Below are 27,001 nucleotides of genomic sequence, written 5' to 3' on the forward strand. Positions count from 1 at the left end.
TGCTGCACGCAGCTAGCACTTTGCTAGCTGCGTGCAGTGCCCGATCGCCGCCGCTACCCGCCGATCCGCCGCTATCCGTCGCGCCGCAGCCGCCCCCCCCCCCCAGACCCCGTGCGCTGCCTGGCCAATCAGTGCCAGGCAGCTCTATGGGGTGGATCGGAATCCCCTTTGACGTCACGACGTCGATGACGTCGGTGACGTCATCCCGCCCCGTCGCCATGGCGACGGGGGAAGCCCTCCGGGAGATCCCGTTCTTTGAACGGGATCTCCGGATCTCCGATCGCCGGCGGCGATCGGAGGGGCTGGGGGGATGCCGCTGAGCAGCGGCTATCATGTAGCGAGACTTTGTCTCGCTACATGAAAAAAAAAAAAAATTTAAAAAAAAAGATTTGCTGCCCCCTGGCGATTTTTTTTGCAAACCGCCAGGAGGGTTAAACCAACCCATTTGATGCAGGACCTCTAATGCAGTCAGCAAAATGTGCTGCTCTCACTCTGTCTGTATAATTCTTTGTGTATTAGATCTAAAGATGATAGTAACAGGAAGTAAATTGCTTCCACCAGCTATTTTCATTTGCTAACGTGTACTTTGTTAGATAGTAAAGATGATTGTAAAAATGTCTATCCTATACAATTGTTATGACATAAAAATTGCATTTCTGAGTAACAATTTGTTGTACTATTGTGAGATTTCTGTATCGCTACTTGTCACATGAGCCCTCAGTGGCTGACCGCACTTAGCCTTCTAAACGGTGCCAGCGCACAGATCGTGCGAACTCTGGTCGCAGTCAATGCGCAGGAACCATTAAGAATTAGCCGCAGACAACTCAGAAGGGAGCCTGTGAGACACGGGTAATTACAACGTCACCTACTGGTTCAGAGTAAACTGCCACCACCGCGGTTACTATGGGACCGTGGGGCCCACTAACTGACTGACTAATCCTGCGGATAAAACGGTTAAACACACGATATTCTGTCTAGCCAACAACAAACAAACAGTAGCGTATCTTCAGAGACCCAGGATCATTTCTGTGTGTGCTGATAAGCAGGGTAGCGAAACAGTGAATGACTTGGAGGAAGTCTTTTATTCACAGCAATATAAATAATTAATATATACAGGCAATTATTAAAATCAACAATTATTAAAACAGTAATAGCCAGTATGAAAAATAAAAGAAGGGAGAAAAATACTTAGTTCCTGGAAAGATGTCCTTATTGTGGGAAGAATCATAAAGTTCTTGGTTTCAAAGTCCAGAGTTCAGAGTTCAGAGTTCAGACCAGGTGGATGCCAGCATATCCTCAAGCTGGCATCTGATGAGTGCAAGATGGTTCAGTGTGGAGGACACTGAGTTTGGGTCCTCAGCCATTCTTATGCCCCTGCTTCAGTAGGAGGGAGTGAGGGCGGGGAGCCATACACCCCCTTCAAAGATGAGATGAGCCCTCCCCTTGTACTGGGGCTAGAAATCATATCTACCCATATATGGGCTCTATCTCACAGAACCGTACAGGTCAGGGCAGATTTATTAACATTTTCAGGTCTGTCTCGATTTACCCAGCGCCCTGATACCAGACATGAGGGGTGGGACCCCTGTGGTATCATCAGGGCCTTTTCAAACTGCCTAACTGGCAGTCCTTACCTCAGAATGTTCTGAAACTTCCTCAGAACCAGCACCGGGGCTCATGCTACACTTCCCCCATGTTTGGTGAAGCTGCCATCTCAGGAACCCCAGAAATATGACAGATCTGGGAAGTTATGGATTTGCTATGAGACTCAGGTTATTCCCAGGCAAAGGCTCTTTGAAGTTTGGAGCAGCCAGCGAGGTGTCGCCTCCCCTGCTGGGAATGAGCCAGTGGGTCTGGCTTTTAGCCCAACTAGATTGCTCCTGCCATGGTGCTTGTCACCTTATACCTGATGGATGGGCCATCAGCACAGCTTGAAGCCAGGGACTCTCTGGGGCAGATTAGGCTCAGGCTCATTAGCATATCAAAAGAGCCATCCAGCCTTTGGGATGGTGCTCTCTTTGCTAAGAAAAGGACTTCAGCTGTCCCTACACACTCAACCCAGATTGTACCGTTTTGAAGCGCAATCGATGCAGGGAATCGAGTGCGATTGCTTTTTCTTCACGGGCGGTTCCAGGACGCGCCCGCGGCCCCGCAACCGTCCGTGACACTACTATTTTAAATAAAATGGTTTTGAAAGGATTAAAAAAAGAAATGATAAAAAGGACATATTTTTACATAATAAAAGAATACCTCTTCAATTTCAAAGTTGTCTTTTGAAATAAATACAGGTTCCTTACTCTAAAATTAGAGCATTCGGTTTCATTTTCCTGAATTAATGGAAATATTGTGGTGACTGAAATGCTAGGAACAGACTGGATTTTCAATGTTTTTGTATGACCTCAAACATGTTTTTGTGTAACGTCTAAAATTAGATACTGATCATCCAAAGAAACAAATCCGCCTAAAGCACTACACTTGTTTATTTAGGTCCTGAGGAAAAGTTACTTATTTGTGCCTGGCAAAAGCATGTGAACCTCAATTATTTCCTTCGAAGGTGAAATTAGAGTTGGGTGATTTAATCAATGTGATGATAATCAGGTGCAAGTATGGGAGGTTCTGGCTTCAGTAAAGAATTGAAAATTGGATCTTCACTACTCAATTCTGATCTTTTCACAACACAGGTTTATGTAAACGTGTCTTACCCAAGCCCTAATTTCCATTACAGGAGCCTATAGGCACAGATGTCCTGGCACCTTAGACTTTGCCTTCCCTGAATGTACAAACCCCCGGTGAAAAGCACCACAAAGTGTGCTGGCTGGCCCAGGTGTCACGTCTCCCTTACTTCTCTTTCCCATCATAGCTACAGGTAACCCTTTTGCATGAGGTAGCCAAAGGTACCCTAAGTATTATGTAGCTAGAGGTGCACCCAAGTATTATGTAGCTAGAGGTGACCCTGACGGAATCAGATATCATCAGTGAAATGCAGAGAGCCATGCGAGTAACCTCTCATTACACTCTACTTAGACCTCTGCTTAGGAGGGAGAGGAATGAGCCTCCTTTACATCAGTAGGCACCTGTAGGCATGTGCCTACAGTGCCTTATGGTAAATTCGGCCCTGGTCCTACCTATCAGGATATCAAATAATTATTGATGCTTTTATTGATTATTACGAGGTTGGAAAAGCTTTCAATAAGGTAGCAACACACCATACAAGTAAAACATACAATTTTTCACCCATTCGATGATGTCAATTGAAAAATCAAGAGCTTTTCTTTGTTTTCAATCAATAAATCTGATCAAATTTCCCATTCGTTTTTTGTAATTTTGGGAGATTTTGGAAATTGATAGACATGTTGAAAATTTCAGACCAACTTTATCAAGTATTGTGTGGTGTGTGATGGACTGTCAAATACTTGAAGTACAGTTCCAATCAATTTTTCTGAGCTTTCAATAATTTTATTCATGATTGGGGAAAAAAATAAACATAGGTGTGTGGTACATGGGTCAGATTTTTGAATTGTTACAGTCAGAAAAACTGATTGCTATTCTCGAAATGAACAGATATTTTAAAAAATAGTATGGTGTGTGGCCACCTTACAGAGAATCTGTATTGTTAAAATCGCACAGAAGTAAACATACCAGTGTGTTAGGGGACATCTCTTACCCTCTGTCACAATTTCACCACTCCCCGCCACATTAAAAGTGGTTAAAAACAGTTTTCAAAAGTTTGTTTATAAACAAACAAAATGGCCACCAAAACAGGAAGTAGGTTGATGTACAGTATGCCCACACATAGAAAATACATCCATACACAATCAGGCTGTATACAGCCTTCCTTTTGAATCTCAAGAGATCATTTTTGTGTTTCTTTGACCCTGCAGCTTTCATCCACTAAAGTGACAGGCTGTTTCTTCCTGCAGAGTGCAGACAGCTCTGCCCGTCTGTAATTCCTCAGTATGTGAAAGCCCAGCCAGCTCAGAGGACGATTTATCCAGCTTGTAAAAGATAATAGAGCAGAGAGAAGCCAACCTAATCTAAATAACACACAGTCAGTGTGCATAGAGGGGCCAGGAGGGGGGAGATGCATCACAGAACCACAACACTGAAGAACTTGGCAGCCTTCCAGACACAGGGTGACAAGTCCGACAGGGGAAAGATAAGCTGATTTTTTACAGAGATGGTGATAGTAGAAAGTGCTACAGTAAGCCAGAGCACATTAGGATAGGTTTTGGAACTTGTAGAATGGTAGAAAACAGGATGAAATTTTTGTTACGGAGTCTCTTTAAGGCTAAAGAGCTGTGAAGTCAACCAACCACTGTCAAGCAGACTGTGTACAACTAGAGGCAAATTCAACACCACTGTTACTTTTCCCAGGCATGGCTAACTAACAAAGACCATAACTAAAGCAACAAGTGTAATAGACCAGGAAATCTTAGACTCACGGGTTAATCTGTAAGGAATTAAAGTCTCTTTATCAAAATATTACAGAGCAAAAATGAGGTGTATAGCAGAATGCCACTACTATTCAAACACAACATTGCTACAGTTACAAAGATAAGCAAGACAATTACTAGGATAATGTTCTGTAGATTGAGAAATCAAAATTAAAACTGGACTGGCTTACATGAAAGATAATGTTTGACAAAAGAAAAAAAACACTGCAAACTTTGCTTTCCAGCATAGGAATCGTGTCCCACCTGTTGAACACAGTGGTGACAATGTCATAGTTTGTGTTTGATTTGATTCCACTCGATCAGAGGGACTTCCAGGCATTAATGGAACTATGATGTCTAATTTGTTATATAAAAATCTACAAGAAATTAGAGTATGCATCCATAAAGAGAAGCTCAAGTAAAACTGTCATTCAGTAACACAATGGGGTTGATTCGCAAAACTTATTTAATTAATTGCCTTGCATACATACAGTATATACAGTATGCGTGTGTTATATTTTTAGTGATTTATTTGCTTGTGAACTATTGAAAAGTTATTTTTACAGATCAGGTGAAAAATAAGTAAGGTAAGATAATTCATGAGATCAGGGCTGAATTAATACTTTTTTTGTTTACCACCCAAGGCCCATTATCACCAGCCACCCCCTGACCAACAGCATTGCGGATGATCGGAAAGAGCAAATTACGTTCCGCCGCATTCTGGCGGAAAAATTAAAGTAATCGCAAATGAAACCTTGTTTTTGCTAAATGGTAGCCCATGGGACCTAGTGGCTGTTCCACCCTTTTTTTTTTCTAGTTTTTTTTTGCAGCAGGAGGTGTCACTTACGCCATGGGACCTAGCGGTGGTCCCACGGCGGTCGTTTTGGTGCCGCAGGAGATGTTGTTCACGCCATGGGACCTGGCGGTGGTCCCATGGCAGTTATTTTGGCGCCGCAGGAGGTGTAGCGTAAGCTGTGGGACCTGGCGATGGTCCCATGGCGGTTGGTTTGGCACCGCAGGAGGTGTCGTGTAAGCTATGGGACCAGGCAGTGGTTCCATGACAGTGGTTTTGGCGCCACAGGAGGTGTTGCGTAAGCAATGTGACCTAGCGGTGGTTCCATGGCGGTCATTTTGGTGCCGCAGGTGGTGTCGCGTAAGCTTTGGGACCTGGTGGTGGTCCCATGGCAGTGGTTTTGGCGCCCCAGGTGTCGCGTAAGCTTTGGGACCTGGCGGTGGTTCCATGGCGGTGGTTTTTGGCGCCACAGGAGGTGTCGCGTAGGCTATGGGACAAAATGGTTGGGATAGGTGAGATAGCTAGGGAGCTGGTTACATGGACAAATGTGAAGTTGTGATTGTTCCACCTTATGAATCTACTCCTTTTCTCTCAAAAACATCAATCAATATTAATAGCTAACTTTTCTCATGTTCATTGTTACAAGATTACATTTGATTTTAGATCTTTTCCTCACATTAACAATCTGGCCACAAAGACATCACCAACAAAAAATATGACTTGCATTTGTCTTTTCCAAAAAGTGCATGTGCTCATCATATCCTCAACAGGCTGTTCTAACATGCATCAGTATGGCCTACCACAATTTAACATCACACTAAACCATCCTGACCCCAGTGCACAAATTACTCGTTTCTCATTATTCAAACGCTGCTCTTGCTGCACCTGCCATCACTCAAGAACTTAAAATGCAACATTTAAACTTTAAAGGCCTGCCAGTAGTGATGTCGCGAACCTCCGATTTTTGGTTCGCAAACCCTGTTCGCGAACCTCCGCGGAAAGTTTGGTTCGCAAAAAAGTTCACGAACCGCAATAGACTTCAATGGGGAGGCGAACTTCAAAATTTAGAAAAATTTCTACTGGCTGGAAAAATGATAGAAATCATGTTCCAAGGGTTCTAATACCTGGAGCTCCACCCTCCTCCCTCCCTCCACCCTTCTACCTATTCCCTCCTCCCTCCTATCGGACGGAGGAGGGTCTCTTCTGCCAGGGAATTCCAGTATTTCAAAAGCCAGCTTACATACCGTGGCTGGGGATTGAACCCAGGTCTCAGTGTATGGTAGGTAACTAACATATCCATTATACCACCAACACTACTAGCTTAAACTAGCCTAGCATGTACCATTTATGCTCAAACCAAAAGAAAAATTAGACAAGACAAATAACATTTATATCGCACTTTTTTCCTGGCGGACTCAAAGCACCAGAGCTGCAGCCACTAGGGCATGCTCTATAGGCAGTAGCAGTGTTAGGAAGACTTGCCTAAGGTCTCCTACTGAATAGGTGCTAGCTTACTGAACAGACAGAGCTGAGATTTGAACTCTGGTCTCCTGTGTCAGAGGCAGAGCCTTTAACCATTACAACTTCCAGCCACTGCTTAAGGAACCACCGTTTGCCGGCGAACCGTTCGGGACATCTCTACCTGCCAGTACCCAAAAAAATAAAAATAAAATCTTAGCCTACAAATTGTCATTGTACTAACACCAACATGTCATGTAAAATGTTTCATTCTAACTGTAAGATGTTAAAACGGAATCACTAAGGGCCTGTTTCCATGAGCAGCTGCGGATGGTGAATTAATTTCCTGTAGGCTGCTCACGACCACTGGCAGGGCGCTTGATTGTGCTTGGCATGGGAGGATCGCAGGCAGCCCCCCATGCAGTTACATCTGAGCATGGTGGTTGCCATCCCTATGTGTCATGAGACCGTTTTTGTCCGCTGGGTTATACTGCTGCATGTTAAACATGACACCCCCTGTGTTACCAAACACTTCCATTCAGCTGCATGTAATTGCAGCTGAATGGTTCTTTTTGCCAGCAAACGGAAAGCTGAGCTGCACGACAGATGGATAGTTCAGCTACCTGTGGAAGAGAGGCCTAAAAGACAAAATGTGTCAATTTGAAAAGAGCGCCTGGTGTAGCCCATATATGCTAAATTGGGCTACAAAAACGGCGCCTGGTGTAGCCCATGTACCAACTTCGGCTACAAGGGGCGCTTGGTGTAGCCCATATATTCCAAATTTGGCTACAAAGGGCGCCTGGTGTAGCCCATATATGCCAAATTCGGCTACAAAGGGCTCCTAGTGTAGCCGAAAAAGCTAGTTTTTGTTTGTAAAAAAGGATGCTGTTATAGGCAAAATTTGTTGAGCTATAAAAGATATAGCTGAGAAGTGACCCCCCCCCCAGGTGGTGCCTAACCTTAACCTCCCTGGCGGTAAGCCCGTGCTGAGCACGGGCTATGCCGCGCAGGAGGATTTCTCAGGCCCTGCTGGGGCGATTTGCACACTTTTTTTTTTGCAACACGCAGCTAGCACTTTGCTAGTTGCGTGTGCACTCTAATCGCTGCTGCTATGCGCCGATTAGCCGCCGCCACTCGTCGCGCCGGGCCCCCCCCCCCAGACCCCGTGCGCTGCCTGGCCAATCAGTGCCAGGCAGCGCTGAGGGGTTGATCGGGACTCCCAATGACGTCACGACGTCAGTGACGTCATGCCACCTGTCGCCATGGTGATGGGGGAAGCCCTCCAGGAAATCCCGTTCTTGCAACGGGATTTCCTGATCGGAGATCGCCGGAGGCGATTGAAGAGGACGGGGGGATGCCGCTGCACAGCGGCTATCATGTAGCGAGCCCTGGGCTCGCTACATGATTTAAGAAAAAAAAAAAAACTGCTCTGCTGCCCCCTGGCGGTTTTTAATAGACCGCCAGGGGGGTTAAGACTCCCCTGGTAGTGCCTAACCCTAAGGCTGCTTTCCCAGTTGGACGTTACAGGCTGACGTTACAGCAGCATGTACCGCAGACCAACTCACAGCAATGCAAAATCAATGGGCTGTTCACAGTGTCCACGTTGCGTTCGAGTGTAACGCTGCACGTTCAAACAAAGTGCAGCATGCTGTGCGTTATAAGCGGTTTTAGCCACGTTAGACTGTTTGCACATTTCTCAGTGCAGGAGAGGAAAAGGGGAGAGTCCGCTAATGTCCATAGCCACATGGCTAATTAATATTCACTGCACTGTGCTGACGTGTTCCGATCACGTGGTCTCCACCGGCGCATGTGTCAAAAAGTACGCATCATGGATGCATCAAGAGCCGCATAATGTGGCTCTATGTAGCATCCTTTACCACCACCATGCGTTGCATTAGGGGACGTTATGCGACCTTAACGTCCCCTCTAATGCAACGTCCAAGTGTGGAAGTGCCCTAAGACTCCCCTGGTAGTGCCTAACCCTAAGACTTCCCTGGTGGTGCCTAACCTTAAGACCCTCCTGGTGGTGCCTAACCCTAAGACCCCCCAGGTGGTGCCTAACCCTAAGACTCCCCTGGTGGTTCCTAAGACCCCCCAGGTGGTGCCTAACCCTAAGACCCCCACTCAGGTGGTGCCTAAGACTCCCCTGGTGATGCCTAACCCTAAGACCCCCTCCACCCCGGCTTGTGAAGCCTTATCCTAACCCCCCCTGCACCCCCAAATCAAAAATCTTGGCTATAAAAGGGTGCCCTTTTTGTAGCAGAATCAAAATCCTTGTAGCTGAAAAACTTGTAGCTGAATAAAAAATATGGTCTACAAAGGGGCGCCCTTTTGTAGCAGAATCAAAAACTTTGTAGCCGAAAACCTTGTAGCCAAATAATAAAATATGGGGTACAAAGGGGTGCATTACTGTAGCAGAAAACCTTGTAGCTGAAAAAAATATGGGCTACAAAGGGGCACCCTACTGTAGCCGAAAAAATTGTAACCAAAAAAAATATGGGCTACAAAGAGATGCCCTACTGTAGCCAAAAGTATGCAAATAAAATATTGGTTACCAAGGGGTGCCTGCTTGTAGCCTATAGCAAAACTCGGGCGCCCTTTTCACCACCTTGTAGCCGATATTTGCAGAAATAACATTGATGTCTATGGAGGCGCCCTTTTCATTCAGGAAGCTTAGGCACCCTTTTCAACGGATCCCGACAAAAGCCTTAAAAAGGAACTCCAGTGAAAATAATGTAATAAAAAAAAAAAGTGCTTTATTTTTACAATAATTATGTATAAATGATTTAGTCAGTGTTTGCCCATTGTAAAATATTTTAAATCCCTGATTTATATTCTGACATTTATCACATGGTGACATTTTTACTGCTGGCAAGTGAAGTAGCTGCTGCTTGCTGTTTTGGCAGTTGGAAATCTTGCAAGAAAGCAGGCTCTAATGCTGGGCATACACTAGTCATTTTTCCCTTATCAATTGAGCCACTGATGGCTCGATTGATAATATCCGACAGGTCCGATGACCCACGGGCGGACAATAGCGGGGAGTCGAGCGGAAGATAAGGAAGCGCCCGCGGGGATGAGCGGGAATTGATCCGGATGGCCGCAGGGACACGGCGGCAGTCGATCCGGCGGCTAATTGAGCCGCCGGGTTGACCCTTGTATGCCCGGCATAACAGGGACTTGCCAATAGATCATTTGTCATCTCTAGTGGTGATGTCATATACATTTCTATACAGAATTTTTGTCTCCAGTTTATAATCTGACCTAAGGCTAATGTTGAACTTGAATTTTCCATAATTTGTAATGCAACATTTTTAGAAATGTTTTAATTAATTTCACTTGTAATCAAAATTATAATTTGTACTTTTACAATTACTCATAATTACATGAAAATGTGTAATGTGCTGGTCCCCAGATCAGACTGGGGACCAACGATGACTGCTAGTGGATATTGGGGGCCACCTATAATTGCAGGTAATTATTGGGAGCTACCTATGACTGCTGGCATATATCAGGGGTCACTTGATGCTGGTGGATATTAGGGGACACCTGTGACTGATGGCATTTAGTGAGGACCATTTAATGCTGGCAGATATTGGGGGGCACCCTTTGACAGCTGGAGTATATTGGGGGACACCTATGACTGCTGGTGTATATTGCGGGACACCTATGACTGCTGGTGTATGTTGAGGGATGCCTATGAGTGCTGGTGTATATTGGAGGTCACGTAATGCTGGCAGATATTGGGGTTACTTCTAAATGCTGTTGGATATTGGGAACACCTATGTTAAATTAGTACATTATGTTCATCATTACCTAAGGCATGTTACACAGATACTGTCCCAGTGTGGTCTTATTCTTTTGTACCCAGATATGGCTGCATACCGACATATATAAGTTACTGGGGTCCTTCACCTCATATTTCACCCTTCTATTCCTTTTGGCTACATGCGTTGGCAGAAAAATTACTCCTATTGTATAATGATACTGCTGTAAACTACCTAACATCTATCTATTTCTACTAATCTCCTTGAGCTTGGTGTGCTGTTATATTTGTATTACCCTCGTTTGTCACATGCAATTGTATGTATACAGTATATCTTTTATATCACTAATTGTAACGTGCCACCTAATATACTAGCGTCACATAAATCAATAATAATATTTAAACATTTCCTATGCGTGGGCTATGCCGCTTGTCTAACCATACAGGACCAAGTGTGTGTATCTGAGTATAGTTAGGACAGGAGAGTGCAATGCCCCCTAGCAAAAAATTGTACTTTTACAATTACTCATTATTACATGAAAATGTAATTGTTTAAGGGCCTGTTTCCATTAGAAACGGTGCAATGTTTAAGGGCCTGTTTCCATTAGAAATGGTGCAATGCGGCTACATAGTCGCATCACACGCGGGTGTCCTCCTGATCTCAATGCACAGCAATGGAACAGGTTCCATTCCGTGCATTGTGTGTGGAGCGGTGCAGAGCGATCCGAGAATCTGCGGCATGCTGCAGATTCTCGCACAGCTGCACCCGCCCACCGTCCCCTCCATACACTCCCGCATCGGGAGATGTGGAAGTGACGCGGCCAGCAGCGGCAGTGATGCGATGCGGCGAGGTAGCCGCATTCACATCACTATTCCAGTGGAAAAGGGCCCTTATGCATTCAGTAAAAGTGTGGCATAATATTTTGGTCCTATGTTAGTGCAGGAGATGAACATATCTGGCACCTTAGACAAGGGCCTCAAAATGTATTGAATTATGGTTTAAATTAAATATGGTTTAATTATGGTTTAAAGAGACACTGAAGTGAGAATTCTCGCTTCAGAGCTCATAGTTATGCCGCTATCCCGCGGCTAAACAGGGGTCCCTTCACCCCCCCCGCAAAATCAACGACCAAATTGGTCGTAGATTTTGCTGCTCCTAGAGGCAGGGCTAACGGCTGCAGCCCTGCCTCCAGTCGCGTCTATCAGCGGCGCATCACCGCCTCTCCCCCGCCCCTCTCAGTGAAGGAAGACTGAGGGGGGCGGGGGAGAGGCGGAGATACGCGCTGACAGACGCACGTGGGGCAGGGCTGCGGCGGTTAGCCCTGCCTCAATCAGGTAGAGATCCCTGGCTGCACGGAGGGGATTTCGGGGGGTAAGGGACCCCCGTTTAGCCGCGGGATAACGGCGTTTTAGCAGGGGCACACATGCCCCTGCTAACTATGAGCTCTGAAGCGAAATTTATTCTCGCTTCAGGGTCTCTTTAAAAGTGATTACTTTTACAAAATTTGTCTTTTTCTAACTGCATGGTTGAAATCACCAAACGCATTGTAATTTATACAATATTTATACTCTTAGCATCTTTGAGGTTGTTACTACTGTAGGATTTGCAAAAGCTTTTACTGTCTGATACTAAAACAACTCTGCATAATTAACTAACTGGATAAACAATTAACCCCAAATGTGCATGCACAATTAAAATAAAATTAAAAATCGTAATTATATGCCCCCTCACCCAATCACTAAAACAAACTTGTAACTATGGTGCCTTATGTCAGTGCAAAGAATAGGGCAATAATACAGTCAGTTAAGGGTAGTAATAAAGGCGAAGATAACAAAATCACTCTTAATTGAATTTTATTAGCTTAATTGCTGATGGCTGTATTTTGTTAACTTGTTAGCACACATAGCTGTTAATTAAAGTAAAAGCAGCTATTTGAGATTGCAAGTGCTGCTCTTTATGCTTCCTTCTAAGTGAGAATTATATGCTAGAGAGCATACACAACCCACACTCCTGCTGAGTAAAGATTTTTCTTTTTATACTGACTGCTCACAAACAGGGAACATTTCAGAGCAGAACTAGATGAAGTTATGATTCACTTTTTTTGTTTGCACATAATAGCAAATTTCAGGCTTTGAACATTGTCTTCTCTAAACGTCTTTCTTCCTTCCAATCTGCCGTTTTCTTTTTTCATAGTAGTAGTACTAGCAGCAGCAGAATATGGCATCATATTAGCCTAATCAAAGTAATAATCAATATAGTACAGTTTACAAGTAGAATTTATAGGAGATAAAAGTTTGTTAAAACATTATACATCAATTAAAAAACAAACTTAAAGAGAACCGAGGTGGCCAGATGGGGGGGCAGATGGGACAAAGAGGAATGTTCTCTGCCTTATAACATGCCTCTGTGTCCCCACACCGCCGCTCTTTGCCCCCCCCCCCCCACCGCGCTATAGCCCTCCAAGATTAGCGACAATATTTGCCGCTATCTTGGAGTGATTCCCTGTTCAAAACGCCCGCCAGGGCCGTTCCTGCAGGGTTTCCAGAGCTGCCATTGGGCAGCTCTCTCTCCCTGGCCATGCCCCCTGCCGCTCGCCCGCCTTCCTGCACGCTATGAGAGACACACAGTCTCTCAATGCAGCGGCGTGACCCAGAGGTCACCAAAGTGAAAGTGGGCCATTGCAGCCCACGGGAGTGGTGGGGAGCAGAAGTTTTGCAGAGTTCCACTCAGAACCTAACAGCAGCGTGACCTGCGGCTGCTGGGAAGAGGAAGGAAGCAGGACAGTGACTCCCTGCAGCAATGATGTATATCACCATTACCAGGGGAGCCACTGTCCTGCTTCCTTCCTCTTTACAGCAGCAGCATATCGCACTGCTGTAAGAGGTCTAGGACGTCAAGGAGAGGGGGCTGGCCAGGGACGATCATAGACGAAGCAGTCACCAGCTCAGAAGGTGACACGAGCGGCAGTTGCGGGGAGGGGGGAGCAGGCACTGGGGGCAACTATACTACCTATACTGGGGCCAACTATACTACCTATACTGGGGGCAACTATACTACACTGTCACTGGTGCAGAGAGAACGGATTGGTCCTAAACACAGCAAAAACTGTGGAGATGGTAGTTGACTTCAGGAGGCATCCCACCCCAAATCCGCATCGATGGCAAGGAAGTAGTAAGAGTCCCCAGTGTCCGCCTTCTGGGCACAACCATCTCCAATGACCTGAGGAGGAAGGCCAACACTGCCTCCACACAGAGGAAAGCCCAACAGAGACTTTTCTTTCTCCGCCAACTAAAAAAGTTTGGTATGGCCCAAAAACTTCTGACAAACTTCTACTCCGCTAAAATCGAACCTGTCCTATGCTCTTCCATCCTGGTTTGGTACGCCAGCTCCTCTGCCAGTGACAGGCTCAAACTGCAGAGGGTCATCAGATCAACGGAGAGGATCATCGGGAGATCCCTTCCCTCTCTGGATCACCTCTACCACTCCAGGTTGTACTCCAGAGCATTAAAGATCACCAATGACCCCTCACACCCAGGCCATCGCTTCTTTAGTCAGCTCCCCTCGTGCCAGAGGCTCCGGTTCCGGTCCATCTTCACCAAGACCTCAAGACATAAAAACAGCTTTTTTCCCTTGGCTGTCACCCTTCTGAACTCTATCCACAAAATTGCCCATCCCCATCCCACAATACCGTGCCTACACTGAGGCACTCTGCACATCGATGGCGCTCTTGCTTAAGCGGACTCTTTGGTTGTTTTTGTGTTGTAACTTATGCCACATTGTCTCTCTGCACCTGGTATTATGTTCTGTTCTGTATCTGTATCTATATCCTGTATCAGTACCCTGTATGTGCCAAGCCCAATTCCAGGCACGACCCAGTCGTGCTTGGCGATAATAAAGATTCTGATTCTGATACTGGGGGCAACTATACTACCTACCTATACTGGGTCAAGTATACTAATACTAGGGGCAACTATGCTAGCTAACTGTATTGGGGCAACTATACTGGGGGCAACTATACTAGCTACCTATACTGGGGCAACTATACCGGGATACACCATACAGTGGGCAACCTATACCTGGCTACCCACCTACCTATACTGAGGGGGAAAATTTTTGGGTGCTGTGCGATCATTCCAAATGGGGGGGGGGTGCATTCGCACGAGTTTGCCTCAGGCAGCAAAAGTCACGGAGCCTAGACCTGCATGTAGAGAATCCAAAGACATTACAAGAATTTAGATAATGCTAATGCCTAACTGTTCAAGATTTCTTTGCAGTTTTCCCTAAACTATGTTCTTTCTTCAGGCATGATACAGAACCAGTTCTGTTTCAGTTGTGTATCATGTCTTTAGGAGGATCTTAAAGTTTAGAAAGCTTGCAAATCCTATACAGTTAGTCATAGGTATTACCTGAAGAACTTTTATTGTTATGTCTTAAAGGAATATTCTAAGGGGGGTCAGGGGGAAATGAGTTGAACAAACCCGGGGATTCTAATGGTCCCCCAACAGACATCCTGTGCCCGCTCAGCCACTCACCGATGCTCTGGCCCGGCCTCCGGTTCACTTCTGGAATTTCTGACTTTAAAGTCTGAAAACCACTGCGCCTGCGTTGCCGTGTCCTCGCTCCCGCTGATGTCACCAGGATTGTACGGTGCAGGCTCAGTATGGTCTGTGCCTGCGCAGTACGCTCCTGGTGACATCAGCGGGAGTGAGGACACGGCAACGCAGGCGCAGTGGTTTTCAGACTTTAAAGTCTGAAATTCCAGAAGTAAACCGGAGGCGGGCACTAGCGCACTGAAGGGGTTGTTCCTGGTGTCTGGAACCACCCCCTTGCACCTAGACCGGAAGTGCCTCCGGAATCTGAGCAGCGGCAGCCACTGAATGTAATAGTGCAGCTGCCGCTTGCTCATGTGTGTGCGCAGTAGGGGGGCCCGGGGCCCGCTAGCCGTGTGGGGGGGGAGCGCTGTCACCCTCCCTATTGAGGGACCCCCCAGCCAGATATGCTGCTTCTGCCCCGCAGCGCAGTCTCCCGGAGGCAGATCAGGGCTACGGCAAGATGGCTGCCGAAGCCCTGCTCTGGAGACTGTGTCTCCAGTACAGGGCTTCGGGAGCCATCTTGCCGTAGCCCTGCACTCTGCCTGTCAGCGCGGGAGATGTGCTGCAGGAGGATCATCGGGGAGCTGGTGCCAGATGCCGGGAGAGGAGAAGACTTCTGTCAGGTAAGTGATTTGTTTTTTTTTTCACAGGTGCATTTTTTTCTAGTTTCTGCTGCCCACATTGCGATTTTTAGTTGTCTGCTGCCCACATTATGATTTTCAGGTGTCTGCTGCCCACATTATGATTTTCAGGTGTCTGCTGCCCACATTGCGATTTTCAGGTGTCTGCTGCCCACATTACGGTTTTCAGGTGTCTGCTGCCCACATTACGATTTTCATGTGACTGCTGCCCACATTACGATTTTCTGGTCACTGCTGCCCACATTGCGATTTTTAGTTGTCTGCTGCCCACATTATGATTTTCAGGTGTCTGCTGCCCACATTGCGATTTTCAGGTGTCTGCTGCCCACATTACGGTTTTCAGGTGTCTGCTGCCCACATTACGATTTTCATGTGACTGCTGCCCACATTACGATTTTCTGGTCACTGCTGCCCACATTGCGATTTTCAGGTGTCTGCTGCCCACATTACGATTTTCATGTGACTGCTGCCCACATTACGATTTTCTGGTCACTGCTGCCCACTGTACGATTTTCTGGTCACTGCTGCCCACATTGAGATTTTCAGGTGTCTGCTGCCCACATTACGATTTTCAGGTGACTGCTGCCCACATTGCGATTTTCAGGTGTCTGCTGCCCACATTGCGATTTTCAGGTGTCTGCTGCCCACATTACGATTTTCTGGTCACTGCTGCCCACATTGCGATTTTCTGATGACTGCTGCCCACATTGCGATTTTCAGGTGTCTGCTGCCCACATTGCGATTTTCAGGTGTCTGCTGCCTACATTACGATTTTCTGGTCACTGCTGCCCACACATTGCGATTTTCTGGTGCCTGCTGCCCACATTGTGATTTTCTGGTGACTGCTGCCCACTTTATGATTATTTTCTGATGACTGCTGGCTGCTGCCCACATTACGATTATTTTCTGATGGCTGCTGCCCACATTACGATTATATATATACACTGGCTGTATGCAGGGGGAACTGGCTATATACACTGGCTATATGCAGGGGGATCTGGCTATATACACTGGCTATATGCAGGGGGAGGCATCTGGCTGCATACAGTGGGTATATGGGTATATACAGGGGGGGGATCTCTGGCTATATATACAGGGGATCTGACTATATACACTGGCCAAAGTGGCCATATATACAAGGGGGATCTGGCGAAATACAATGGGGAATGTACTGAACGGGGAGTTATCTGGCTATATACTATAAATGGGGATCATATGGTTACTTATCCTAACTGGGGGGGGCCTCATCTGGCTACCTGTGTGATAAATGGGGGTCATCTGGTCACCTATACTAAAGAGGGGTGGGGTAATTTCGTTATCCATAATAAAGGGGGGTTATCTGGCTACTTAATCACTGCCACATTATATATATTTTGGCGAAACGCTACTGCATCATGTGTATTTTGTAGGGAAACACTGCGCATTGTGTGTATTTTGTGGAGAAATGCTGTGCATCATGTGGATTTTGTGGGCAAACGCATGCGCGGTAGTGTGCGGCTTGCCAAAAGAGACCTATCAGGAACCCCCCCCTTGAAAATCCTGGATTTGCCCCTGGCGGGGACAGAGCATCGGTGAGTGGCTGCATGGGCACAGGATGTCTGCGGGGGACAATTAGAAGCCCCGGGTAAGTTCAACTCATTTTCCCCCGACCCCCCCCCCCCCCCTACAGTATTCCTTTAAAGATTTTTGGAAGAATCACTGCTGTGAGCAGGCTTTAGCAATGTGCACAGAGACTTGCACCACATGCTGAACCATTCCTGCTACACCAGCCCATGTGCAGGGTAGCGAATCTTCCAGAAAGAAGGTTAAGGAGATATACCCAGGATGTGGGTTCTTCTTGGAGACAGAAATTTTGACTGATAGTGTAAGATGAAGGGCTCGTCTCCACTAGTGCGGCATGCGTCTCGCAGACGCACACCGCACTGAGCCGGTGGGGGGGATCGCAGGCGAATCCCATGAGCCGTGCCATGCATGGCTATGGGATTCGCAGCCTCCGTAGCGAAATCTGCGGGGGGTTCCGGGCGAATCGCTCCCGCAAGCGATTCCGCCGCGGCGCCGTCATCCCCTATGGCAGAGTTTCCCCGTGCGAATGATGTGCGGGGAAACTCTGCAGAATCACGGCGAAACCGCCCTAGTGGAAACGGGCCCGAAGTGGTCGTCCTGACTTTCTAATACTGAATTGGGTGACATACAGTTCAAGATAAATTTGATCTTAAATGTAACATGGAACTTTGGTTACATCTAGCAGTTTTAAACTGCAAGCTGTTTGACATGCCTTCTACACCTTTAATAGCTCCCTTCAGTGACATTTTTTGACCACTTTTATTCAGCCCAAAATAACTCTCATTCTGAGTAATGTAGCATATTTAGATCATTTTGACCCAATCAACTTTTTCATAAATACGAACATGTTCAGGGTCTTTATTTCCACTCAATAAAAACCTGAAATCTTGTCTTTTCCAAGTCAAATAAGTAGCCTAATACATTGTGAATGTCTGTGTCAAACACTAGTTTCGTGCAGGGGATGGAAGGAAAGGTGTGTTTGACAATTTTGCAATGTCTTTCCAGACTTCATAGCTCTGTTTTCTCTCTTTTTCTCCATCCTCAGTTTTAGCATCTTAATTGATTTCCTTGTTCAGTGCCCTCCCCTGGGTCCAATGTCTCCAGCTGTGCTTAAGGAGAGCAAAATCTTTTCCAATTTCTTTAGCGTTTAAAAGAAAATTGAATTCGTTATCAACAGTGAAAGGAGAGGGGAAACAAGAGACATGACTGTAAGACAGTAAATAGCAAAGTAATCACACAATACTCCAAATTGCCTGGAAAGTTTAATGTAAATGGCCTCTACTGTGTTTGCTTGCTCCTTTTAAATATCATTTATCAGTTCATCTCTTTTCAATACAGATGAAAGGTAACATTGAACAAATTAAGTTGAACTGTCACAGAATGAAGTAGCTCCTGGAGACTATAGTTTTCTTCTGTAGCTGCACAGTACTGACTTTAAACTCAAAGTCATCTAATAATAAATATGTACCAACAAAAACAAGTGGCAAGTCTGTATTGTATAGAGGAATGCACTGCTACAAACAGAGGTTTAGCTGATTTAACCACTTGAGGACCACAGTCTTTTCGCCCCTTAAGGACCAGAGCCTTTTTCTCCATTCAGACCACTGCAGCTTTCACGGTTTATTGCTCGGTCATACAACCTACCACCTAAAGGAATTTTACCTCCTTTTCTTGTCACTAATACAGCTTTCTTTTGCTGCTATTTGATTGCTGCTGCGAGTTTTAGTTTTTATTATATTCATCAAAAAAGACATGAATTTTGGCAAAAAAATTACTTTTTTAACTTGCTGTGCTGACATTTTTCAAATAAAGTAAAATTTCCTATACATTTGAGCGCAAAAGTTATTCTGCTACATGTCTTTGATTAAAAAAAACCATTCAGTGTATATTTATTGGATTGGGTAAAAGTTATAGCGTTTACAAACTATGGTGCCAAAAGTGAATTTTCCCATTTTCAAGCATCTCTGACTTTTCTGCGCACCTGTCAGGTTTCATGAGGGGCTAAAATTCCAGGATAGTACAAATACCCCCCAAATGACCCCATTTTGGAAAGAAGACATCCCAAAGTATTCAGTGAGAGGCATGGTGAGTTCATAGAAGATTTTATTTTTTGTCACAAGTTAGCGGAAAATGACACTTTCTGACAAAAAAAAGAAAAAAAAAAAAGTTTCCATTTCTTCTAACTTGCGACAAAAAAAAAATGAAATCTGCCACAGACTCACTATGCTCCTCTCTGAATACCTTGAAGTGTCTACTTTCCAAAATGGGGTCATTTGTGGGGTGTGTTCACTGTCCTGGCATTTTGGGGGGTGCCTAATTGTAAGCACCCCTGTAAAGCCTAAAGATGCTCATTGGACTTTTGGCCCCTTAGCGCAGTTAGGCTGCAAAAAAGTGCCACACATGTGGTATTGCCGTACTCAGGAGAAGTAGTATAATGTGTTTTGGGGTGTATTTTTACACATACCCATGCTGGGTGGGAGAAATATCTCCGTAAATGACAATTGTTTAATTTTCTTTACACACAATTGTCTATTTATAGAGATATTTCTCCCACTCAGCATGGGTATGTGGAAAAATACACCCCAAAACACATTATACTACTTCTCCTGAGTACGGCGATACCACATGTGTGGCACTTTTTTGCACCCTAACTGCGCTAAGGGGCCCAAAGTTCAATGAGTACCTTTAGGATTTCACAGGTCATTTTGAGAAATTTCGTTTCAAGACTACTCCTCACGGTTTAGGGCCCCTAAAATGCCAGGACAGTATAGGAACCCCACAAATTACCTCATTTTAGAAAGAAGACACCCCAAGGTATTCCGTTAGGAGGATGGTGAGTTCATAGAAGATTTTTTTTTTGTCACAAGTTAGCGGAAATTGATTTTAATTGTTTTTTTTCACAAAGTGTCATTTTCCGCTAACTTGTGACAAAAAATAAAATCTTCTATGAACTCACCATACTCCTAACGGAATACCTTGGGGTGTCTTCTTTCTAAAATGGGGTCATTTGTGGGGTTCCTATACTGCCCTGGCATTTTAGGGGCCCTAAACCGTGAGGAGTAGTCTTGAAACCAAATGTCGCAAAATGACCTGTGAAATCCTAAAGGTACTCATTGGACTTTGGGCCTCTTAGCGCACTTAGGGTGCAAAAAAGTGCCACACATGTGGTACCGCCGTACTCACGAGAAGTAGTATAATGTGTTTTGGGGTGTATTTTTACACATACCCATGCTGGGTGGGAAAAATATCTCTGTAAATGACAATTGTTTGATTTTTTTACACACAATTGTCCATTTACAGAGAGATTTCTCCCACCCAGCATGGGTATGTGTAAAAATACACCCCAAAACACAATATACTACTTCTTCTGAGTACGGCGATACCACATGTGTGACACTTTTTTGCAACCTAGGTGCGCTAAGGGGCCTAACGTCCTATTCACAGGTCATTTTGAGGCATTTGGATTCTAGACTACTGCTCACGGTTTATGGCCCCTAAAATGCCAGGGCAGTATAGGAACCCCACAAGTGACCCCATTTTAGAAAGAAGACACCCCAAGGTATTCTGTTAGGAGTATGGTGAGTTCACAGAAGATTTTGTTTTTGTCACAAGTTAGCGGAAAATGACACTTTGTGAAAAAAAAACAATACATATCAATTTCCGCTAACTTGTGACAAAAAATAAAATCTTCTATGAACTCATCATACACCTAACAGAATACCTTGGGGTGTCTTCTTTCTAAAATGGGGTCACTTGTGGGGTTCCTATACTGCCCTGGCATTTTACGGGCCCAAAACTGTGAGTAGTCTGGAAACCAAATTTCTCAAAATGACTGTTCAGGGGTATAAGCATCTGCAAATTTTGATGACAGGTGGTCTATGAGGGGGCAAATTTTGTGGAACCGGTCATAAGCAGGGTGGCCTCTTAGATGACAGGATGTTTTGGGCCTGATCTGATGGATAGGAGTGCTAGGGGGGTGACAGGAGGTGATTGATGGGTGTCTCAGGGGGCGGTTAGAGGGGAAAATAGATGCAATCAATGCACTGGAGAGGTGATCGGAAGGGGGTCTGAGGGGGATCTGAGGGTTTGGCCGAGTGATCAGGAGCCCACACAGGGCAAATTAGGGCCTGATCTGATGGGTAGGTGTGCTAGGGGGTGACAGGAGGTGATTGATGGGTGTCTCAAGGTGTGATTAGAGGGGGGAAATAGATGCAAGCAATGCACTAGCGAGGTGATCAGGGCTGGGGTCTGAGGACGTTCTGAGGTGTGGGTGGGTGATTGGGTGCCCGCAAGGGGCAGATTAGGGTCTAATCTGATGGGTAACCATGACAGGTGGTGATAGGGGGTGATTGATGATCAGTGGGTTATTACAGGGAATAACAGGTGTAAATATTGCACTGGCGAATTGATAAGGGGGGGGGTCTGAGGGCAATCTGAGCGTGTGGGCGGGTGATTGGGTGCCCGCAAGGGGCAGATTAGGGTCTAATCTGATAGGTAACAGTGACAGGTGGTGATAGGGGGTGATTGATGGGTAATTAGTGGGTGTTTAGAGGAGAGAAGAGATGTATACACTGCACTTGGGAGGTGATCTGATGTCGGATCTGCGGGCGATCTATTGGTGTGGGTGGGTGATCAGATTGCCCGCAAGGGGCAGGTTAGGGGCTGATTGATGGGTAGCAGTGACAGGGGGTGATTGACGGGTGATTGACGGGTGATTGACGGGTGATTGACAGGTGATCAGGGGGGATAGATGCATATAGTACACTGGGGGGGGGACTGGGGAGAATCTGAGGGGTGGGGGGGTGATCAGGAGGGGGCAGTGGGCAGGGGGGGGGGATAAAAAAAAAATAGCGTTGACAGATAGTGACAGGGAGTGATTGATGGGTGATTAGGGGGGTGATTGTGTGCAAACAGTGGTCTGGGGGGTGGGCAGGGGGGGGTCTGAGGGGTGCTGTGGGCGATCAGGGGGCAGGGGGGGGGAAATCAGTGTGCTTGGGTGCAGACTAGGGTGGCTGCAGCCTGCCCTGGTGGTCCCTCGGACACTGGGACCACCAGGGCAGGAGGCAGCCAGTATAATAGGCTTTGTATACATTACAAAGCCTATTATACAATGTGTCAGCGGCGATCCGGGTGCTAGTAACCCGCCGGCGCTTCCGAACGGCCGGCGGGTTACTACGAGCGGTGGGCGGAGCGAGTCCCCGGCGGCTGATCGCGTCACGAATGACGCGATCGCCGCATAGCCACTCCCGCAGCCGCCCCCGCCGATGGGCGTATTGCGGTCGTTTGGGCCCGGACTTTGCCGCCGCCCATCGTCTGGGGGCGGTCCTCAAGTGGTTAAGGGAACTGCTGAGGTACCAGAAAGCTGTATTTCACACAGCAGATAACTGCTGACATAAACTTTTTTTTTTGGTCAAAAAACGATTTGTGATCATCACAGCCAAAAATGTGAAGTGCGCACAAGGCAACACTGGCTTCCTCTCTAGCAATACATTGAGTGGATTGCTCTAATTTGTTGCCTACTGTCACTGCAGAAACTTTAACAGAAGTTCCTGTAAAGTAGAGCCACTTAGGCATCTGCCCCCTCCTCTCTCCATGGATCAGTACACAGTGCTGGGCCATGAGCCAAGCATGTCTACACACAATTGCTCCAAAACTGACACTCAGCGTGATTTGCAGACAACATTTCAGGCAACAATAGTCTTAAACAGGAACTGTAGTGAAAAGAAAAAAACTAATAAAGTTGCTTATTTTTTATAATATTAATTTATAAATGATTTAATCAGTTTTTCCCCATTGTAAAATCTTTCCCATCAGAAACTGACATTTTTAAATGTATCAAAGGTTTATTTTAAAGAGAATCTGTATTGTTAAAATCGCACAAAAGTAAACATATCAGTGCGTTAGGGGACATCTCCTATTACCCTCTGTCACAATTTAGCCGCTCCTCGCCGCATTAAAAGTGGTTAAAAACTGTTTTCAAAAGTTTGTTTATAAACAAACAAAATGGCCACCAAAACAGGAAGTAGGTTGATGTACAGTATGTCCACACATAGAAAATACATCCATGCTCAAGCAGGCTGTATACACCCTTCCTTTTGAATCTCAAGAGATCATTTGTGTGTTTATTTGCCCCTGCAGCTATCTTCCACTGAAGTGTCAGGCTGTTTCTTCCTGCAGAGTGCAGACAGCTCTGCCTGTATGTAATTCCTCAGTATGTGAAAGCACAGCCAGCTCAGAGGAGGATTTATCCAGCTTGTAAAAGAGAAGAGAGAAGAGAGAAGCTGCCCTAATCTAAATTATACACAGGCAGTGTGCAGAGAGGGGCCTGGAGGGGGGAGATGCATCACAGAACCACAACACTGAAGAACTTGGCAGCCTTCCAGACACAGACTGACAAATCTGACAAGAGACAGATAAGTTGATTTATTACAGAGATGGTGATAGTAGAACGAGCTGCAGTAAGCCAGAACACATTAGAATAGCTTTTGGAACTTGTAGGATGATAAAAAACAGGATGCAATTTTTGTTACGGAGTCTCTTTAAGTCCTGTCAGGTGATCTCTGTGGAAAGCTTTTTTAGAGCTCGCTCACACTAGGGGCATTTTCCAAGCGCAGGCAATTTTTAAAATCTTCCACAAAACGCTTGTGCAATGAATCTCTATGAGAACGTTCATATCGGCGCGATTCGTGCGCTGTGTGTTCAGCAAAGCTGTGCCTGTACCATTTTGGGGTGCTTTTGCTATAATGGAAGGTATAGGAAGAGCGCTAAATGCTCACAAAACCACTTTATACAGCGATTGAATTTGCGTTTTTTCAAATAAAAACATTATATTTATTCATTTCCGGGTCAAAGAGTTCACTTTCTGACTTGCGTCAGGGAGTGAATCTCAAAACCGCTCTGGCAAAGCGCTTAGAAAAGAGCTTTTTCAAAAAATGCAGTGCGCTTTGGAGCACCGGGAGGGGGAAAAAAACAGCGCACAAAGACCCAAAATATTTGCGTTTTCGATTTTAGATGTGAACAAGGCCTGACTGAGCATTTCGAAAGCCAGTACAAAAATGTACCTGGTCTCCAAGAATGCTGGAGTGGTGGTGTGGGGAGAAATTCCGCATAGCTAATCAGTCTATGCTAAACATCACTTGGAGGGCATGGCTGCATTCAATATACAGCAATACATCGATATAAAAAATGTTTGATGTTCAAACAAGGAAAATTACGATAAAAGTGTGTATCCTGAATAATATACTGTATTCTACTATATGTCATTACTTGAACTGTGTATTTATCTTAACCTCCCTGGCGGTAAGCCTGTGCTAAGCACGGGCTATGCCGCGCAGGAGGATTTCTCAGGGCCTGCTTGGCCGATTTGCATAATTTTATTTTGTACACGCAGCTAGCACTTTGCTAGCTGCGTGTACGTCACGATCGCTGCCGATACCCGCCACGCCAATTCGCCGCTACCCGCCGCGCCGCCCCCCCCCCCCCCCCCAGACCCCTTGCGCAGCATGACCTATCAGAGCCAGGCAGCGCTGAGGGGTGGATCGGGACTCCCGATGACGTCCATGATGATCGTCGCCATAGCGGCTATCATGTAGCTAGCACTAGGCTAACTACATGATTAAAATAAAAACATTTTTTAAAGTGCTGCGCTGCCCCCTGGCGGTTTTAATAGACCGCCACGGAGGTTAAGGATGCCTACTACAAACTGTAGGATTACAACCAGTTTCTGTTAATATGGCTAAGTATAGGTTTGCTTTGTTAGTTTATTTCTAAGGATAATAAAGGAATGCCTGTAACAAGAAGCAGGTAGTGGGGGTCACTGCTGACATCTTCAAGCAGTTATAATTCTCTGCTGAAATACGATGTCCCCTGGCTAGAATCCAGGTAGTCCCCAGTTAACGAAAGAGATGGGGACTTGTAGGTCCATTCCTAACCTGAATCTGTTATTAAGTCGAAACACGGTCATCTCTGTCCCCTGCCCCCCTGTACCACTAGTGTCTCTCTCTGTCACCTTTGTTCCCCAGTGCCTTCAGTGTTCCCCTTGGTCATCAAACTCTCACCTCAGCGTACTGCAGCAAAATGTCATTTTACCGATTTAAAACCCATTTTTTCTTTGCATTTTTTAAAAATACATTTCTCAAAAACCACAGTCTCCTTCAACACAATGTTTTCTCTTGTTCCCACAGAATCAAATTTCACATTTTCAGTCCGTCGTATGAGTGTTTCATTCATAAGTTGGGTGTTCGTAAGTTGAGTACTACCTGTACATTAACTCAAGCAGAGCAAGTAAGCAGATTATGGCTTTGGTTGGAATTTCCTGACTTTCTTACCTGTCACATTCTTTTTTTTTTCATAAAATATAATGGTACTGAATCAGGCCACCATTTTTAAGTACCATATTTTTCGGACCATAAGATGCACAGAGGTTTTGAGGACAAAAATCAGGAAAAAAATAACAAAGCCTAGTCTATGGTGCAGGGGCGTGTTAAGGACCGTTTATCAGTGATGAGCAGACATTATGCATATGTGTAATTATGCATCGTAATTCACAATTATGCATTGTAATGTGAAATTTCTGGGAAAATCGTAATTTATTTTGTAAGTAATTATAATGATTTGTAATTTTGCGTAATTTTTCGTGTAATTTTGTGTCTACTGTAGCAGTTAATAGCAATGCCCCCATACATGCTATTGCCGCCAAAATTATCAAAGCCCCTATACACGCTATTGCCACTAAAATTGCTACATATACAATATTAAGGAGAAAAGTGTGTACAAGTAATAAAAAAAAAATTCAAAAAGACCTTGTAGTTTTTGAGAAGATCAATTTTTCTTTGCATTTTTACATTCAATTTTCTCAAAAAGTACAATGTCTTTTTGAAAAAAAAATGTTTGACTTGTACTCACTATTCTTAACATATGTAGCAATTTTGGTGACAATAGCATGTATGAAGGCTTTCCTATTCACCAACAAAGTCGGCATGAAATTATGCAAAAATGCGAAAATTCATGCAAAATTACGAATGATTGTATGCAATCAATTGAATTAATTTATAATTACGTATAGGCGTAATTGCAAAAATGTATACAAAATTTCACCTAAACGATATTAGCGGATTACGATTATCCCCCAAAACTCAGTCTCTAAGCTACACTACACTAAGCCCTGCTGCGTCCTACCACTTACACTACACTAGACTATGCACTGCACATTATACCACACTGGACTATACACTGTACTACACTACACACTAGAATCTACACTAAACTAACCCTCTGCTGCACTCCCAACTAAGCTACATTACACTAAGGGCCCTCGCCTCTCTCCCCTGGTCCTGCCACCATGCTCCTCCCACCTCACTCCAGTCCGGCATGGCATCTTTCTTCTTCCCGGTTTCTATCTTCTACAAATTTGCTAACAATATAAAGCAGATTCAAAAGCAACAAAATGACTGAACAAAACCTCCAGTATTTACATTAAGTATGCAAAATATGAAACATGACCCTCAATAGTAAATCATGGACTGACGTGCTGAACATGTCCTCAGCGGTTTTCTGTTACTTGATACATGCCTTATGATATATTCTAGAACATTTTCTTCAATAAATAATTCAGTGCCAGAGAGGATTTTTTATAATATGACATGAATGATATTTCAGAAATGAACATCTAATGTTATGAAGAACAGGTAACAGGTTGGATAAAGAATTTATATAAAATATCAAAAAGAACATTGGAGTTGATTTATACTTCCCAAAC

The 27,001-nt window shown here is 45.1% G+C and overlaps 1 protein-coding gene and 1 long non-coding RNA gene across 6 annotated transcripts in view; one reads left to right on the plus strand and one right to left on the minus strand.

Annotated features, from left to right (window-relative positions):
- Window positions 1-27,001, minus strand: part of CDH23 (cadherin related 23) — a 1,682,716-nt gene that overhangs the window by 798,835 nt on the left and 856,880 nt on the right. Inside the window, exon 14 of one of the 5 annotated variants that reach the window (XM_068258234.1) lies at window positions 12,285-12,681. The exons of 3 other annotated variants lie outside the window; for them this stretch is intronic. In XM_068258234.1, the coding sequence (XP_068114335.1) occupies window positions 12,541-12,681 (141 nt within the window). In that variant the 3' untranslated portion in view covers window positions 12,285-12,540. Of the gene's footprint in view, window positions 1-12,284; window positions 12,682-18,159; window positions 18,383-27,001 lie in introns of those variants that run through there. One more of the 5 variants, XM_068258235.1, reaches the window with a different exon arrangement.
- The window catches only part of LOC137536156 (uncharacterized), a 52,465-nt gene that overhangs the window by 14,841 nt on the left and 10,623 nt on the right, over window positions 1-27,001 (plus strand). The window lies entirely within an intron of this gene.

This window comes from Hyperolius riggenbachi, chromosome 10 (genome assembly GCF_040937935.1).
Source record: "Hyperolius riggenbachi isolate aHypRig1 chromosome 10, aHypRig1.pri, whole genome shotgun sequence".
NCBI classification, from domain to species: Eukaryota; Metazoa; Chordata; class Amphibia; order Anura; family Hyperoliidae; genus Hyperolius; species Hyperolius riggenbachi.